The sequence below is a fragment of the Quercus lobata genome, chromosome 3, assembly GCF_001633185.2.
Source record: "Quercus lobata isolate SW786 chromosome 3, ValleyOak3.0 Primary Assembly, whole genome shotgun sequence".
Lineage (NCBI taxonomy): Eukaryota > Viridiplantae > Streptophyta > Magnoliopsida > Fagales > Fagaceae > Quercus > Quercus lobata.
In genome coordinates this window covers 1,252,406-1,268,958 of record NC_044906.1, presented here as the reverse complement: position 1 = coordinate 1,268,958, position 16,553 = coordinate 1,252,406, and the positions used below count along the sequence as shown (strand labels likewise).

At 34.6% G+C, this 16,553-nt stretch overlaps 2 protein-coding genes across 5 annotated transcripts; one reads left to right on the top strand and one right to left on the bottom strand.

Moving 5' to 3' along the window:
- The first annotated feature begins 462 nt into the window (after window positions 1-462).
- On the top strand, window positions 463-5,714 carry LOC115978821 (putative pentatricopeptide repeat-containing protein At1g26500). 4 transcript variants are annotated; one of them, XM_031100701.1, is made up of 3 exons: window positions 463-653; window positions 1,750-3,880; window positions 5,694-5,714. In XM_031100701.1, the coding sequence occupies exon 2, from the start codon at window positions 1,789-1,791 to the stop codon at window positions 3,337-3,339; it is 1,551 nt and encodes a 516-aa protein (XP_030956561.1). In that variant the 5' UTR covers window positions 463-653; window positions 1,750-1,788; the 3' UTR covers window positions 3,340-3,880; window positions 5,694-5,714. The 4 variants fall into 4 exon arrangements, with proteins under 4 accessions (XP_030956561.1, XP_030956560.1, XP_030956559.1 ...); XM_031100700.1 differs by lacking the exon at window positions 5,694-5,714 and adding an exon at window positions 4,511-4,965; XM_031100699.1 differs by lacking the exon at window positions 5,694-5,714 and adding an exon at window positions 4,511-4,965 and having other exon boundaries at window positions 1,750-3,885.
- Window positions 5,715-9,614: 3,900 nt separating this feature from the next.
- On the bottom strand, window positions 9,615-13,248 carry LOC115978973 (FRIGIDA-like protein 4a). The gene is made up of 3 exons (XM_031100903.1): window positions 12,265-13,248; window positions 10,766-10,947; window positions 9,615-10,667 (listed from the first exon to the last, which is right to left on the bottom strand). Exons 1-3 carry the CDS (start codon window positions 13,145-13,147, stop codon window positions 9,765-9,767), a joined length of 1,968 nt encoding a protein of 655 aa, XP_030956763.1. The 5' UTR covers window positions 13,148-13,248; the 3' UTR covers window positions 9,615-9,764.
- Between the last annotated feature and the right edge of the window lie 3,305 nt (window positions 13,249-16,553).

Sequence of the window (16,553 nt, the reverse complement as noted above, 5' to 3'; positions counted from 1 at the left end):
TTAATATTTAAATATAAAAAATACTCCACTTAAAATTTTCACCTAAAACTCTCAAAGTTATTGAGTCGATCCTGATTATAAGTCCATCATTTCAATATGAAATAAAATATGCACTCAAGAAAGATGTGTCCACTTGCGTTATCGACTCTCTCTAGTCATGTATGCACAACAATAAAACTTGACAAAGCTTCAAAAAAATCATTAAATCACAAAAAAAAAAAAAAAAAAGAATAAATTTGGTAGGAAAATGTTATAGAGTTACAAATTTTTTGACAACATTAATTTAGAATATTTACTTGGATAAAAATACTACAATATATCACAATAATTTAATAACAAATTTTAAGTGCAATAATATCAGTGGTATGTTCGATTAAAACCAGTAAATCAGTAACAATTTATTGTCAAAGATTTCTCTTCCTTCCCTCCTTAACTTCGACAATTAGAGTTATTAACGATATAAAAACTAAACTAACGTTAACCTTGGTACAAGCTAGGTTAAATTGCTGTTAGTTTTAAATGACGTATCAAATGCTAGACGTTTAGAAATTCTGATTTTATGTGTATTTCCGATTGCTCTCTCTTCAGTCTTCTTCACCTTCGCAGTGCAGAAGTCGCAAAAGTAGTATGCAGAATCGGGAAGCTACTGCGAGGTGAGTGTTTGTTGATTGTTTCTTTGTGTCCTAACAAGTTACTATGAGAAACTTTGGTATTGGGAGTTATAAATTTTGTGGTGTTACGATAACTTGTTCAATTTTTTTTAGGCTGTAAGTTGAATGCAATGTGTTTGAAGAAATGACTATGAGAAACTTTGGTAGTGAAAATTTATAGTTGTAGCCTTTTTTTTCTTTAGTAGAAGCATAGGGTATGATTTTTGTACCAGGAACAAAGCCCTGTGAAAACAAAAGGAAGAAGATTTTTTTTTTTTTATTCAATGAAAAGAATGGAATCTTGTCCTCATATCTGAAGCATTCACACTCTTCCTCACTCAACTTATGCACCTTCAAACCTAGAATGAGTAAAAGGAATGCAAACCAGCATCTACAGATGCAACCCAACAAAACTCAACCCAAATCATAAACCAGTCAAAGCTCCAACACCTTGCACCACCACCTCCACCAGCAAAAAATTAACTACCGCTTCTCTCTCTTTCTCTCTTTGTGCACCGTCAAACCCCCATACATTGGTTGATGGAACTACCATCACTTTAAGCTCGTTCTACTTCCAGGTACTAATCTGCCTCTATCTCTTTCTCATTTGTTTCCTTTGTTTGGTTGCTCAGAAACCACAGGAAAATCAATAAGAAAAGCTTCCAAACTTTGCTTATGGTGGTAATTTTAAAGGGTTTTCATTCTCTTTGTTATTAATAATGGTGTGCCAATTGAAGTGCCTTGAATTTGAAAGAGTTTTATGCGTTATTGTTTTCAGTCCGATTCCATCTGTGGCTTTTTTCAATTCCAAGTATTCAAGGTCTGAAAACTCACTGGAAGCTTAGACTGCTGATAGGCATTGTGATGTCCATTAGGCCCCCTTTTTTTTAGGGAAGCTTCTACAAATTGAAATGCTAGTTTGTAGAAGGGTTTTTTTACCATGAATTATATTAAGGTGACTTTTGCATAGAAACTTTACAGCTTAATGTTATGTGTAACAAACATCAATATGTGTTTTTAATAAGTCAATTTCAGTTTATGTTATAATTGGTTTGATAAAATTTCCATTTTGACACTACAAAATGTGATTTCAATGCAGTCTGCTTAAGCAAATCGTGAACAAGATCAGTCTCTCTCAATGATAGTGAAACGAATAGCACCCACTAAACCCATCATAAACCTCATCCATCACCACCACCACCACCACCTTCATCTATTAAGCACCAACCATACTCACCCACCACAACCTTCCAAGCCCATTACCACCATTTCGCCACCCAACCCGGATCACCTACTCCGAGTCTGCACCATCCTCTACCAGCAACAAGACTCACCAGACCCAAGACTCCACTCCAAGCTCCACGCTTGCCAGTCACAATTCGACCAAGACAACCACCTCACCCATGAGTTCTTCCTCCAAGTCTGCAACAAGTTCCCTTACTCATGGCGACCTGTCTACCGCTTCTTTCAATACACAGAAGCCAATTCACATTCACATTTCACTCACACCTCTGTCTCCTTCAACAAGTTGCTTGACGTGATTGGCAAATCACGCAACATTGAGCTTTTCTGGGAGCTTCTCCATGAGATGGGACGACGTCGTCTTGTCAATGAGAAGACTTTTAGGATTGCGCTCAACACCTTGGCAATAGCGAGGGAGTTGAAAAGGTGTGTGGAGTTTTTTCACTCTATGAATGCATGTGGGTATGAGTATAGCTTGGAGACTTTGAATAAGGTGGTTGAGACTTTGTGTGGGAATGGACTTGTTGAGGAGGCCAAGTTTGTTGTGTCCAAGTTGAAAGAATGGATAAAACCAAGTGGGGTTACTTATAAGTGTTTGATACAAGGTTTTTGTGATGTGGGTGATTTGGTTGAGGCTTCAAAGGTTTGGAATTTGATGGTGGATGAGGGGTTCCAGCCTGATATTGATGCGGTTGAGAAAATGATGGAATCCCTCTTCAAGATTAATAGGTATGATGAGGCATTGAAGTTATTTCAGATGATGAGGACAAAGAGAATTGATGATTTGGGTCTTTCAACTTATAGGCTTGTGATTGAGTGGATGTGCAAAAGGGGTAAGATTGCACAAGCGTACATGTTGTTTGAAGAAATGCGTGAGAGAGGGGCTCAGGCTGATAACCTAACATTGGGATCGCTTATATATGGGCTTTTGGTGAGAGGGAGAGTTAGAGAGGCTTTTAGGATTGTGGAAGGGATTGAGAAACCGGATATCAATGTGTACCATGGGTTGATAAAAGGACTTTTGAAGTTAAGAAGGGCAAGAGAAGCAACACAAGTGTTTAGAGAGATGATAAAGAGAGGGTGTGAGCCTACAATGCATACCTACATAATGTTATTGCAAGGGCATCTAGGGAAGAGAGGGAGGAAGGGAACTGACCCACTTGTGAATTTCGAAACTATTTTTGTTGGTGGTTTGGTTAAGGCAGGAAAGTCTTTAGAAGCCACAAAGTATGTGGAGAGGAGTTTAAGGAAAGGGCTTGAGGTTCCCAGATTTGATTACAATAATTTTTTGAAGTATTATTCAAATGAGGAGGGTGTTGTTATGTTTGAGGAGGTGGCAAAGAAACTGAGAGAGGTAGGGTCAGTTGATTTGGCAGATATATTTGACAGGTATGGGCAGAGAATGGCTACAAGAGACAGAAGAAGAAACAGAGCAGTGGAACCTTGAGAACTGATTTAATGAATGAATTTGTGGATAATAATTTGCTCCCAGGAGGTTATATGACAAACAAGAAAGGAAGTTGATGGATTGAAAATTAATTAATCAGGAACCTTTCTCTCTCTGCTTCCAGGTCCCCAAAATTTTCTCCCTTTGATTGTACTATTTTGAGGCGCAAAGGATGTGATCTTATAAATATATGAAGTGTAAGAGATGACCACTGTAGTAGAAGATTTTGTAATCCCTAGTAGCTGAGCTAAAGCTTACTTATATTCTATGCATGCACACATATTGATGACTTTTAAACTCAAAATCATTTACTTGGAGCAAATTGCTATTGCCTTCCTATGAGCATAAGGGTGTGCTTTGTACTGTTCTTGAGATATTAGAGTTGGTTGGTAGTGCAGTTGCAAGACCATCTTGCATATTGATGAGCAGGATGGGGAGGAAAAAGTAAAGTCTGTTTCGCTGTCAATTTTCATCCAACTCATGGCAAATAGATGATAACGGAAGTGATATCCAATATGAAAAAGTTGTCTGCAAATGGAAGGTCAGGTTAGTTGCAAAATTTCACTTTTTTATGATTTCCTTTGTTATGTTTGTAGTTCTATAATTGTTCTTCAAGACCTTATGCTGTTATCTATAGAATGGTTTCATTGTTATAGTTAGCCTTTGAGAAGATGCTCCCTCCTACTACATATTACCAGTATTTAATAAAAACTTCTGTCATGTTCGATTACCACTATTTAATAATAACAGGTCAATGTCAATTACAAAGCTCATATATACAAGTATAGATACGCTCATACATAATTGCACACCTAATATATATATATATATATATATATCAAGAGAGAGAGGATTAAGTTATGCCACTGTAAATTGAGCAATTTTGTATATGCAATTTTTCAAACCCGTAGTGGATCAACTACACCCTATGTGTCCCTTATGTGTTCTAAGCTTCCCATCATTAAATTAAGTTGTTGTTACTAGCTCTCCATCCTTCAAAACACTCTGCTTTATGTAAATAAACTTCAATTTTCAACAATTTAGATGTGATGGCATTTGGCCTCTGATCAACCTGCTATTGCGAGCATGACAAGCAGGAGATTTTTTGCTCCCGATTTCTTTTTCCTTTCATATATTTGATGATTGATAAGACATCCCCCCCGTTTGTCAGGTGAGGCAACAGCTAAGGTGCTACTGGTGTCACGGTTGGAAAAGCAATATCCAGCTGATGTTAATGTCATATCAGCAATTTTTGTTTTAAATAAAAATTATGTTACGCTTAATCTTGGTGAAGTATAATATCTTGGCTTGATGACTTCAGACATTGTTGTATGGACTGGAGCCTTACTCCCAAGCACTGTGATTGCCGGACTTTTTGTTCCATGCTCACATTCAAACGGGTTATGACTGGATGTTCTGTTTGCTTTATAGGAAATACATCTTTCCTTTGGCAATCTCGTAGTCAAAGTTGTGGAGTTAATTAAGCCGTATCCACTAGAAATTTGAGATCCCAAGTGGAGTTATTCCAACCAAAAGTTTGGTTATTTTGTACAGTATGAAACTAATTAATGGCACTTAATTGGTCCAACAGACCTGCCAATGAATAAACATTCTCACATTCAGTTACCTGGTTGGACAATTTGATGAATAGTCAAATTTAATGGGTCTTAGTTCTAGTAGTACTGTCACAGATTTCATTGATTCACTTTCGTTTGCATGTAATACTTGATGTATTTTTTAGGCTACCTTGTGTGTTCATTTCATGAGGTAGCTCTTTAGTAATAAAATTCTTTCTTATCAAAATATATATATATATATATATATATATATATTTGGTCCCCATTTCAAACAGTGAATAGATGTTACTTTAATATTTTCTTACCTTTTTTTTTGAATAATCAGTAATACTAATGTTTTAAACCGGGTTTATAATACATTAAATAACCAGAGTACAACTACAAAAGGGTCTAACCATTGTAGTTGTAAATTGGGTTATAAATAACGGACGCTAGACACACACAACCAAAGTGGAATAAATTTTCTAATTTTTTTTTTAATAAACAGTAATATTTATTAGAACACGCACAAAATAATATTTTCCTATTAAATGACTTTATGTGATTTTTATCGGCTCTCTCAGTGTGTAAATGACTACATTGGACCCAACTTACAAGAGTAATTGTTAGTTCACACATTTTATTGTACATATCTTGCACAATTTATTTTTTGAACTGAAATTGTGACTTATCCCAGTTCAAAAAAAGAAATGTGTGTAATATCACTGCCTAAATTACAAATATATGATGTTGCCTTAGAGAATGTGCCTCAAACATGTAGTAGCTTCACTGTTGTAGGTGCAAGAAAACATGAGGGACGAATGATTGCCTTAATTACGCTGTGCCTCCCCTCGGTACCCTCACTAAATTAACAGTGGAACATAATCATCCTCATGGTTATTGCTTCACTGCATTATTTTTCATCATCTTATTATTCTTAGGATAATTCTTACATGCTCCGGGAGCAATGCTCCCTCCTCTCACATGAGGGGTGGGACCCACACGTAGAGCTCACCCCTCATATGAGAGGAGGGAGTATTGCTCCTGGAGCACCAAGTTTTTTCCTTATTCTAGGTAAGTTTTTTCCTTATTATCTTAAACTAGCTCATTAAATTAAATTAAAGTATATTCATGATATATGTTTCTAAAAATAGATAAATAAAAATATTTTATAAAAAATAATTCTCTTTAATTGAAACTATCCTTATTTTCGATTTTTTTTTTTTTTTTTCTAAATATTTACAATTCGATAAGTGAGATATGAAGCTGTGTTTGTATTCTTTTATTTTCGTTAAGAAAGGACAACTGCAACTTTAATCTTAGTAAGTGGTTCAAAGTTAGAGTTTTTTATTGTATTTGTCTATGAAAATTAAAGCTTTCTTTTTAGTTTATTTTTTTTTTTTATATTTTTCTTATATTGACTTGTTTTTAGACATGTAAAGGGACGTTTTTATTTAAACTATTTAAATTTTGATTGAATTTTTATATGTTTCATAATTTTTAAAACTATTAGTATATTTTGACAGTGTAATCTTTAATTTATTTAACAAAAAATATGAATTTAAATGTTTAGAGATTATTAATTCTAATCAATATGATGTAAAAAATGGTCATTGTTAACAAAATGCGTAAACTAAATTGGTGGTTTAACATAAAGATTTACTTGATATAAATTAAATAATCTTATAGACACAATTCATGTATAAGTTATTGTAGGAACAAAGGCCCAAAATCATGTAGTGGGCTTTGGGCTTTACCCGGGACAATTGACAAATCCTAGGAGAGGCAAATGGTTGTAAAAGGGGCTCACAGTTAAAGTCTCATAAATAGGAAATGCATGAAAGATGATCTGAGGAGGAATATCTCCTCGGATGCGATCGATGTAGCTCAAATGTGTAACTCTATAAATTAGAGGGCCTCTCCGAAAGGCCCTAGTGATAGGAGTGTGACATATAAACATACGAGGAAGAAGGAAACACAAAATATCTAGGGAAAAGCCGCTACCACCGTATTAAATGTATTGCAGTTACTTTTCTAGTCGCATTTATGTGAAGAGGACCTCTGAACAGTGTTGCCTTAGCTCAACTGGTAAAGTCTCTGATGGTTATATAAGAGATTTGAGGCTCAATCTTTGCCTACACTAAAAATTGATTGGTGTCTTGGTCTGATGATAAAAGAGCTATTATCAGGAACGGATGTCATAAGTTGAAACTCTCTCTAAAAAAAAAAAAAAAAAAGGCTGAAGGGGGGTGTTTGATGAGACGGGCACTCAAGTGAGAATTCGGATGATTAACAAGTGTAGGATCAAGATGGCTCAAAGAATGCTATATAATGTGAGAAATCCCCATGAGATAGAGATTGAAAAAATAGAGAGGAACACTGTAGCAATCTAAACTGTCTTAGTATCTAACTGTAATCAATATACAATAATTGTGGCCTCCTCGGACTGAAAGTCCATTGATATCAATATCTCTTATCTGTGCTTGATTGTCATTTAATCCAATACTAGCCGTTGTCCAATTCACTAGGACCTAGTTCTTTGATCCATTCTCTACAAATTCATTGTATTGGGCTCATTGGATCAAGACTTCATACATTTTGGACTTGGACCCCAAATCGTGACCCTACAGTTATATATAGTAGTCGCAAATTCACACATTACATGAGAAAATATAATATAATTATTTTAGAAGAATATAATGTAAAATTTGTAATTTAATAGTGCGTGTTATTTTAAAGTATTTTCTATTTTTATAAGTTTTATATAATGAAACATATAATGTATTTTGCATTTAACAAAAACAACAACAATATATATATATATATATATGAAAAATGTAATTTAATAAAAAAAATATTTAAATCACATAATTATAATATTGTTTTAAATAAATGGAGAAGATGTTATGAAAAAAAATTTTAAATATATCGTAATTGGTTAACTAATTTGAACACATTCAAGATTTTTTTTTTTTTTTCATTTTTAAATGTACACCCACATTCCATGGAACACATTTAACATGTTATATTAAGTTTAAATTATTATATAAGTTTAAAATAATAACATTTTTTTTTCAAATATAAATATAATGGCTATATTATTAAAACCTGAATTTTAAGGTAATCTTTTAAATATTTTTCATTTTATTGCTTTTTTAGGGTATGATCTCTAATTTCGAATGCTTATTTTGTTTGTATTTTTTAGCCTAAAACTAAAAAAGTTTGGCCCAAATAAGATAAAATTTCATACTTTTCAACCCAAAAATTAAGGAGAAAAATAATAATTTTGAGCCCAAAATTGAAAAGAGAAAACTACAAAAAGAACCAATTCAAGGCCCACTTAGTCCAAAATGAATCGAAGTAGACCAAAATGGACTGAAATGGACAAAGTGGATCAAAGTGGACCAAATGGACTAAAATTGATCTAATAGATTGAAATGTTTCGCTGATATAGCTTAGCAAGATCATAGTAACAATAAATACTATGATTCATGTTTTAGATATTATATAGATAAATAAGATAGGTAGAAACATGTATAATGTGGCCTTCCATGTTTGATTTTATAAAATGCATACATGGTTGCAAAACTGATATGACATTTAATGCAATTGGTGTCCCATCAACAATATAATAAATAATTTGATTATTTACTCTTTTGTTGTATCTAAAAATTGACTTATCAGCTAAGAACCATGTAGTTCAACTAATTGGCACATCTTAGCTAAGAATAATGTAATTCAACTAGTTGGCACATCTTAGCATTTCTAATAGCAATATTTAGAATTCAAATTCTCCTTCCTCCTTCCATTGTAATTGTTGAATTATAATTTATTTTTTTTAATAAAAAAAAGTTATTATTTTGAAAGCATATATAATAAAATTTTTAATACTCTTTATAATTCGTTTGAAAACAGCTTATTTAGCTAAAAGTGAAAACTTTTTGCTAAAAGTACAGTAAATAAAGCTAAAAAGTAGTTAAAATAGTACAGCATGACCATGAATAGTATCAAAAAGTGCAATGAGACTCATGAATAGTAGCAAAAATAAACTAAATAGTAAAAAAAAGTTGGTTTTTTAAGCCAATGTCAAATGCAAACTTAATATCAATCTTTTACATGGTAAAATTTGTAGAATATAAATCCTTCATCTCACTTTTTGTGTTTTACATTTTGTTCCATCAATCTCAACTTGTCACACACACATATATATATATATTAATTTTCTCATAAAATACCCAAAGTAAAAAAAAAAAAAAAAAATGATATAATTGGTAGAAATATAAAGTGAAACTTGAAAAATGGGACAGAAAATTTTTAATCAGTCCACATTAGTGTCTCTGATTCCTATCCCTTAATATAAACTCACAATGTATGATTGCCTCTTCCAACTAGTACTCGAAGGCTGTTTTATAATTTATTTTTTACCAAGCAAATTAGGGAATCCATTGTAACTGGGAGGACTAACAAGTTTATTAATGTGGTCGAACTGAGCTAGTCTACAGAGATTCGGCCAGAGCTTAAGCTCAAGTGGTGGGACGACTGAACTCAATTAAAAAAAGTACTGGAGACCCTTTTTTTAGATGAATTATGAATATGAGTGAATTTATTGAAAAACACAGGACAAGCATCAAAGGCTTCGTATAGACGGAAAGCATAAGATGACACATCACGAATTTGCCAGTGAGAGATATGAGCAATCATCAAGACATTCAGATTGCCTAAACTGAAACAATAGTTCTTTTTATCTTCAAGCCATATACAAAAATGTTCATTCATGGACAAGCTAAATTTCATTGAGAGGGAAGACAGAATGAAAGTAAAACTGTAAGAGTAATGACTATGATGTAACTTAAAAAAAAAAAGCAAAATCTAAAGATGATAAATAGCTGGTGGTGGGCACTGAGACTGCTTATCTCTACTGTGAGTTTGAGACACTGACCTATCATCATGATAATTAGGGCTCCTAAGTCGATTCCCTGGGTAATAAGAAATTGATCTGTCTGGATGTGAATTAGAAGCAATGCCTACAGCTATTTGGGTTCCAGCTGATCCAATCTGCTCAGTGCTCCCATTTGCAATAATATTTGCTCCATACTGACCAGATGATGAGCTCCATGGGGTGCCAGTTTGGGAGCCCACCATTCCATTGTATCCAACAGACGAGTTTGCATATTGGGGGACAGGACTGGAGTAAGGGAAACCATATGGTGCACCTGATAAACTCACACGTGTGGGATCAGGGGAGGAGCGCGCCAAACCATACTGTCCAGCAGATGGGGTTAAGTATTGTAAATCTTGAGCTGTGAATGAGCTTTCTGGCTGATAATGAGTTAGTTGCCTCGAGTGGATCGTACCAACGGAAACATTTGGAATAGCTGCTGCCACAGCCATTCCAGCAGGTGGGTTTAAGTATTCTGCACCTTGACCCACAAAAGAACCTTCTCGCTGAGGATAAGATGGCTGTACTGAGTGGATTGAGAAAGCTGCATTCACAGATGCACGAGATTCATCTGTCTGAGGACGCTTAAATCTGCTCTGCTGATCCCGGCCAGCTTTGTGGTAATTGGCAGTACGTTTATTTGTGTTCTTCTGTTGCACCTGAGCCTTGGATTTAGAAGCTGCTTTCATTGCCTTCCTCTCTTGATTCTGCCTTTTCAGAAGCTCGATGCGATTTACAAGGTTCCTAGGATCATAATGGGATCCAAGATTGTACTTATCAATGCATCGTAACATCGATTTTAGAACAGCTATTTCTCTATTTGCCATCTCATTCTGTGAGGAATTTAATGAATTGTAGTTTAAGCAAAGCAGCCATTTGATACTAGTTATCGAAAGCAACTGTGATAAAGAAAAGCAAGAGGCAAATATACCTTTTGGTCAGGTTGTATAGAACCATAGTTTCTACTGATACTCCTCCATATTTTCTTCTTGGAATGCTTCAAATGGGCTTTGAGCAGGGGTCCTGGAGGGAACTTGTCATCTAATTCGAATGCATATATAAATCTGATAGCATCGAGTCGCTTATTCTTTGTAAGGAGTTTTTGGATAAAATCTAGGACATGTAAAACACAAATGAAGGACCTTCATCAGGGTTTGGGAAAAGAGGAGTAAAATATGGTAACAACAAAATAAGCAATATCCTGACTAAAAATCAAGGCAATAACAGTGACAGATGCAGCAAGAAGAGATTCCACTTGTGGAAGGGAAGAATAGAGGGTAAAAAATGTGAACAATAAAGTAAAATTGTATAATTTACTAAGAAATAAACCCCCTAGCACTGAATACAATACAAAGACAGCAAGAGCACAGTTACCATAAATTCCCTTTGCAGAGTCCACTTAATAAAAATAATTTACACATAAAGCAATCAAGTCTTACCATGAGGCAGTCAAAACCACAAGGGCTACCCAGAGCCCTCATGAATTGGCACAAATCTGAATGTATCAAAATCTATGATCCAGAAGTACACTGATTTCCAACCAGGATACATCTCTTTCTTTTTTTCTTTTTTGTGACACCCAGAAACGTTTCTTTTTCTACATTACATGGTACAACATTTCAAAAATTCATACTAGAACAGAGGAAAAGTTCCAGATTCAATTAAAATGCAGTGTAAGTACAGCAGAAAAAATAAAATGCCATAGAGAGCCAAAGAGCTATGGACTACTATATCTAAATCTTAAAGCATCAATAAGGAACATTATACGTCAAAAAAGTAAGAGAACTGTGACTATTTTAAGATGGTTATATAATTCTAGTGGCTGAGCACCATAATCATATAATAAATAAGATTGAAACAGTCTAATTTAATCTTAGAAGTAGACAAGTAATAAAGTTTTTTAAAAAAAATGAATAAAAGTAGATATTGAGTGTAAGACATAAAAAGTCATTCAGCCATGAAAGGTTACATTTTGGTAATTGACATGGTCATTTCAACAACTTTCAAACATAATCACTTATCAAAAAAACAACTTTCAAACATAATGATTCGAAATGAATATTGAATGGTCAATACCAAGATTTGATGTTACTAATGCTGATAAACAATGCGATCAAATATGGGACTCACTGTCCTAGAAGAAATCCCATAAATGAAGAAGAATTTTTATTTGTCAGAGCATCAAATGCATGTTCATATCAAAGCATTCAAACTAACCAAACCAGCTAAAGAGTAAGAACCCCTCAAGCTTTCAGCCATTACATTTTTTGCATTATATAAGAACAACTGACCATACAAAGTACAGGAAATAGTAGTAATTAGTAACTAGTAAGGCCACTGAGTTACCACTCCAAATAGTGCAATAATAATACCACATTACCACATATATAAATTATAAATAACAAGCATAAAAAATTCGTTGAAACTTACCAAGGGCCTTGTTAGCAAAACCAAGAGCCCGAACCAACTCCGGAGTCTCTTTACGATGCAAACTATATTTCAAAAGCTCCAAAACCTCATCCTCATCAAACTCAGCCACCAATCCAAATGCACCCACAAGCAGCAAAAACCCCAAAACCTCCCAAGAATTCTCAATATCGTCTTCTTTTATATTTCCCTTCAATTCAAGGGCTAGTTTCAGTGCCTCTTCTCTCACTTCTGCTTTAACCACTGGTTTAACTCTCAGCAACTCCTCCAACAAAAGCGCACAACTCCACCTTGAAACACGAATTTCTTTATCTGTATTCCCCTTCTCCAATTCCTGTGAGTGAATCCATTTCACTGCCTCAAACACTAGCTTCCCAGGATCCACATAATCCTTAAGCGCATTATATAAATCATTGTGCATAGATTCATGCTCTTTCGAATGATCATTCAAATACAACAACACTGCCTTCCAACCTTCATTTATTGGAATCTCATAAGAATTCCCATTGTTTTCAGGCAGAGTTCCCTCAGAATCCGCTTGGTCTTGTTGGTTTGAGAATTGGGTTTCCTCAGATTTTTCTTGGGATTCAAGAGCTGGACTCAATTGGGTTTCTTTGGAATTGACTTGTGATTCATGGGTTGGAATCAAAATGGTTTCTTTAGAATCCAAATGGGTTTTTTGCTGGGATTGGAATTCTTGGAGTTTTGATTGGATTGAATTGTGAATGGAATGGAAGTGGTCCTCTAGGTCCTGCCATTGGAGAGTGAAATTGGCAACAGCAGCAGCATGAGTTTTGAGAAGTTTGAATGATTTGCGAAGGTTGTGTGGTAGTTGTGGAAGTGGAGGAAGGTCTGGAAGTGAGGAGGAAGTGGACGAGGAGGACATGGAGGAAAGTGAGAATTCCTAGACTAGACAACAGGGTTGGTAGGAGAAGAGGGGATTTGTGTAACGACTTTTGCTTTTTGTGAGTGATCAACTTCACTATACGTGTGCTAAACGGCATGCAGTTTATGGAAATTGCTAGAACCTTGGATGTCTTTTTTCTTTTCTTTCCTCAAACTATCAAGTTAAGGAATTTAAGGATAACATAAATCCTAATCAGAGGTCAAAAGTTCACCAACAACAAAATGAGGCGTTGGATTGACCATGTGTGTGTTCGAGTTAATATTCCTCTAACTTCTTTTCAAGTAATAACTACAATGTTTTTTTCTCTCCAAATTAAGCATTTCTACTCTCTGGTCCTTTTATGTTATAAATCTAACAATTTCATGTTATGATAGGTTGAAGGGAAAAGTCTCTCGACACCAAATAATTCATTAAATTTTGTCATGCCCTCCTTTGTGTTTTTGAGTTGTACTATTAGTCCAATCAAGTGCTTTTTTAATTGCTATGTGAGTAAGATGTGTAAAACAGTAAAAGTCAGTGAAACATTTGGCATTCCTTACAAAACTATATGTTCAAGTCAAATGAACCAATACACTTAAACTATATCTAATGGGCACTAAATTTCAAACCTAGTGGGAAAAAAGGGAAAGCAAACCATTATACAAAACGTACTCTTTATGATATTCACCTAAATTAGGGGCGTTTAAGAACTATTTAATATGTTTTTTTCTCTATAATACAAGTTCATCTCTAGACAAAAGAATATTGAGGCAAGAATTACCAAGCCATTGACATATTATGTCATGTTTTAATGTTTTGGAATGAATGATTTTGTAGCAGCAGACAATAATAATTTGTTATGACTTTGACATGAAAATGGAAATTAGTCCGAATTAAATAGGGAAAATAAAAGGTGATTTTAATTTCAACTTTTTTACAAGACGAAGGAAGAATCACTAAATAATTTTGATTGTTGAATAAAATAGGAAGAAACAGTTTTAAAAGTTAAGAATTTTGCACCATTTACAAAGTTTCAATTCCTATCAATCATGTTCCACCTTCCTATAATGTCATATCTACTTTATATAAAATAAATGGCTCACTCTGATCTTTGACTCACTATTTGTAATAATTTCATGGGAAATTATTGTATACTCCTGGAGTACCATAAATGCGTACTCCCTCCTTTCACATGAATAGTGGGTTAATTAGTGGGACCCACCATTCATGTGAGAGGAGAGAGTACGTATTTATGGTACTCTGGGAGTACCTAATAATTTTCCTAATTTCATGGTGCACCTCAAACATCCCAAAACTTAAATCCCAATTTGAAAAACAAAAAGTACTAATTTCTAAGAGCATTCCCATTAAGGATTGCATATGCTAAAAGATGTTTTTTTTAGCATTTATAACCCAAAAACATATTCCATCAAAGATTGCATATGCTAAAAAAATTGCAATATTGCTACAGTGCGCGCATTATAGCACAATGCTATCATTTTTTATTAATATCTTTCCCTCTCTCTTCTGTGTTTGTCTCCTTCCCAAGTCTCTTCTTTCTCCTCTCTCACTTCTCCTCTGTCACACCATCTCACAATTCTCACCCAAGCTACTTCCTCTCCCTCTCACCATCTCACCCAAGTTTCTCTCTCTCTCTCTCTCTCTCTCTCTCTCTCTCTCTCTTCTTTTTTTCCCTCTCTTCTCACTGGTTCTCTCTCCTTCTTCTCATCGATGGATCGTGGTGGTGGTGGATCGTGGATCATGACTAAGATTTGCTCCAATTTGATGGATGTTGTTGGACTGATTTGGTGGATTGTGGCTGAGATTCGATTTGATTTCTTCTCTAGAATCTCCGATGGTGGCTAAGATCGTGGCTGAGATTTGGTCCGATTTTGGGTTTTGTGGTGTTGTTTTCGAATCTCTGGTGGTGGATGTTGTTGTTTTCTGGGTTTTACGGTGAATCTCTGTGGGTTTTATGCATTTGCGTGTGTGTGTGTGTGTGTGTGTGTGTGTGTTTTTTTTTTTTTTTTCAGTGTTGGTGGCTGGGATGGATAGGGTTTGCTAGGTTGAGATGGAAGAGTGTGAGTTTGTTGGATAGATAGGTGGGTATGGGTGGTTGGTGTTTTTTTCCGGTGGTGGTGGATGGGGTGGGGATGGGTTTGTTGCGTTGAGAAAGTCAAGTTTGCTGGGTTGAGAGTGATAGAGAGGAAGAGAGAGAGAGAGAAATATAATTGAAGAATAAGGAAATAATAATAAAAAAATTTAAATGAAACAGTAAAAAATATAGAATCTTTGATGTTGAGTGTATTGTAAAATGAGTTGTTAAAAGCTAAAATTTTGGGTTTTGAGGTGGTATATGTTAAAAATTTTACTTCCCTTTTATGGGAATGCTCTAAAGAACTATGGTTGAGTTCCAGATCTGAATTACAAATTTGGAGGTACAATATATTGCATTGGTTTTATGTAGATTAGCATTTTGTTTTACTATCTTTAAAATTGGATCATATTTGTCATGTCACAGAAGGATTTAGTTCACATTGATTGAGTTTCTATTTATGACAAAAAAATGTTGGAATGTATCCTGCTTAAAGTTGTTTATGGATCCATTCATGACATTGCCCATGACTCCTGAAAGAGACCAGAGTGGAAAAGTCTAATCATCATTTTGTCTAATTAATATTGAGTTTCCATTTATGACAAAATGTTGTGATATTTCTGGCATAAAGATGTTTATGGGTTCATTTGGATTTGACCGTTTTCTTCTATTTTATTTTGGTCAGGAACCCACAAAGTTGGAAATTAATCAAAAAAAAAATCTAATTTAAATTGTGATGTTTGTCATTCTTTCTGTCTTTTCTGTTGGACCAAATTTCTATCTTGTACCTGTCCAAAAAAATATTTTCTATCTTGTACATATAGCTAGAGATTCTCTAACCTGACAACTACTAATATTCACATTTTTCTAGCCCACCAAACATTTGAAAAAAATGTACAGATTCATCTTGATGTATACGTCGTCCCTCTCTTGTATCTCTCCTTGAGAACAAGCATCAAAGCATCTACTTTATCAATTGCTCTCACTTTGATTCGTTTGCATTATCTCCAACTTACAAGACTTTTGAGAAGCCCCGAAGGCAACTCAATTTCACATTCTTTAGATATTTAGATAATTGATTTAGAGAGTTGCCTATTCCAAGAGAATGCATTTTTGGTTAGGACCATATGTGCATGCCCAACAATGAAATGGGAGTGTGTGTCCTTGAAACACTAGACGATGCCACAAAGCAAGCATAAGTTCTAACTCTGAAAATTCTATGGGCATTCATGACCATATGATATCACGTCTTTGAGTAAGAAGGGCAAGTTAAATCTCTAATAGAAAGAAGATGAACCAAAAGCATTTAGG

What these genes read in the sequence shown, in the direction of transcription:
- LOC115978821 (XM_031100701.1), top strand. Translation starts at nt 1,789, where the DNA reads ATGATAGTGAAACGAATAGCACCCACTAAACCCATCATAAACCTCATC.
- LOC115978973 (XM_031100903.1), bottom strand. Translation starts at nt 13,147, where the DNA reads ATGTCCTCCTCGTCCACTTCCTCCTCACTTCCAGACCTTCCTCCACTT. An exon ending in TTTTGCTAACAAGGCCCTTG is followed by an intron (nt 10,948 to 12,264) that starts GTAAGTTTCAAC and finishes TACATGTCCTAG; the next exon opens with ATTTTATCCAAAAACTCCTT. An exon ending in CTATACAACCTGACCAAAAG is followed by an intron (nt 10,668 to 10,765) that starts GTATATTTGCCT and finishes AATTCCTCACAG; the next exon opens with AATGAGATGGCAAATAGAGA.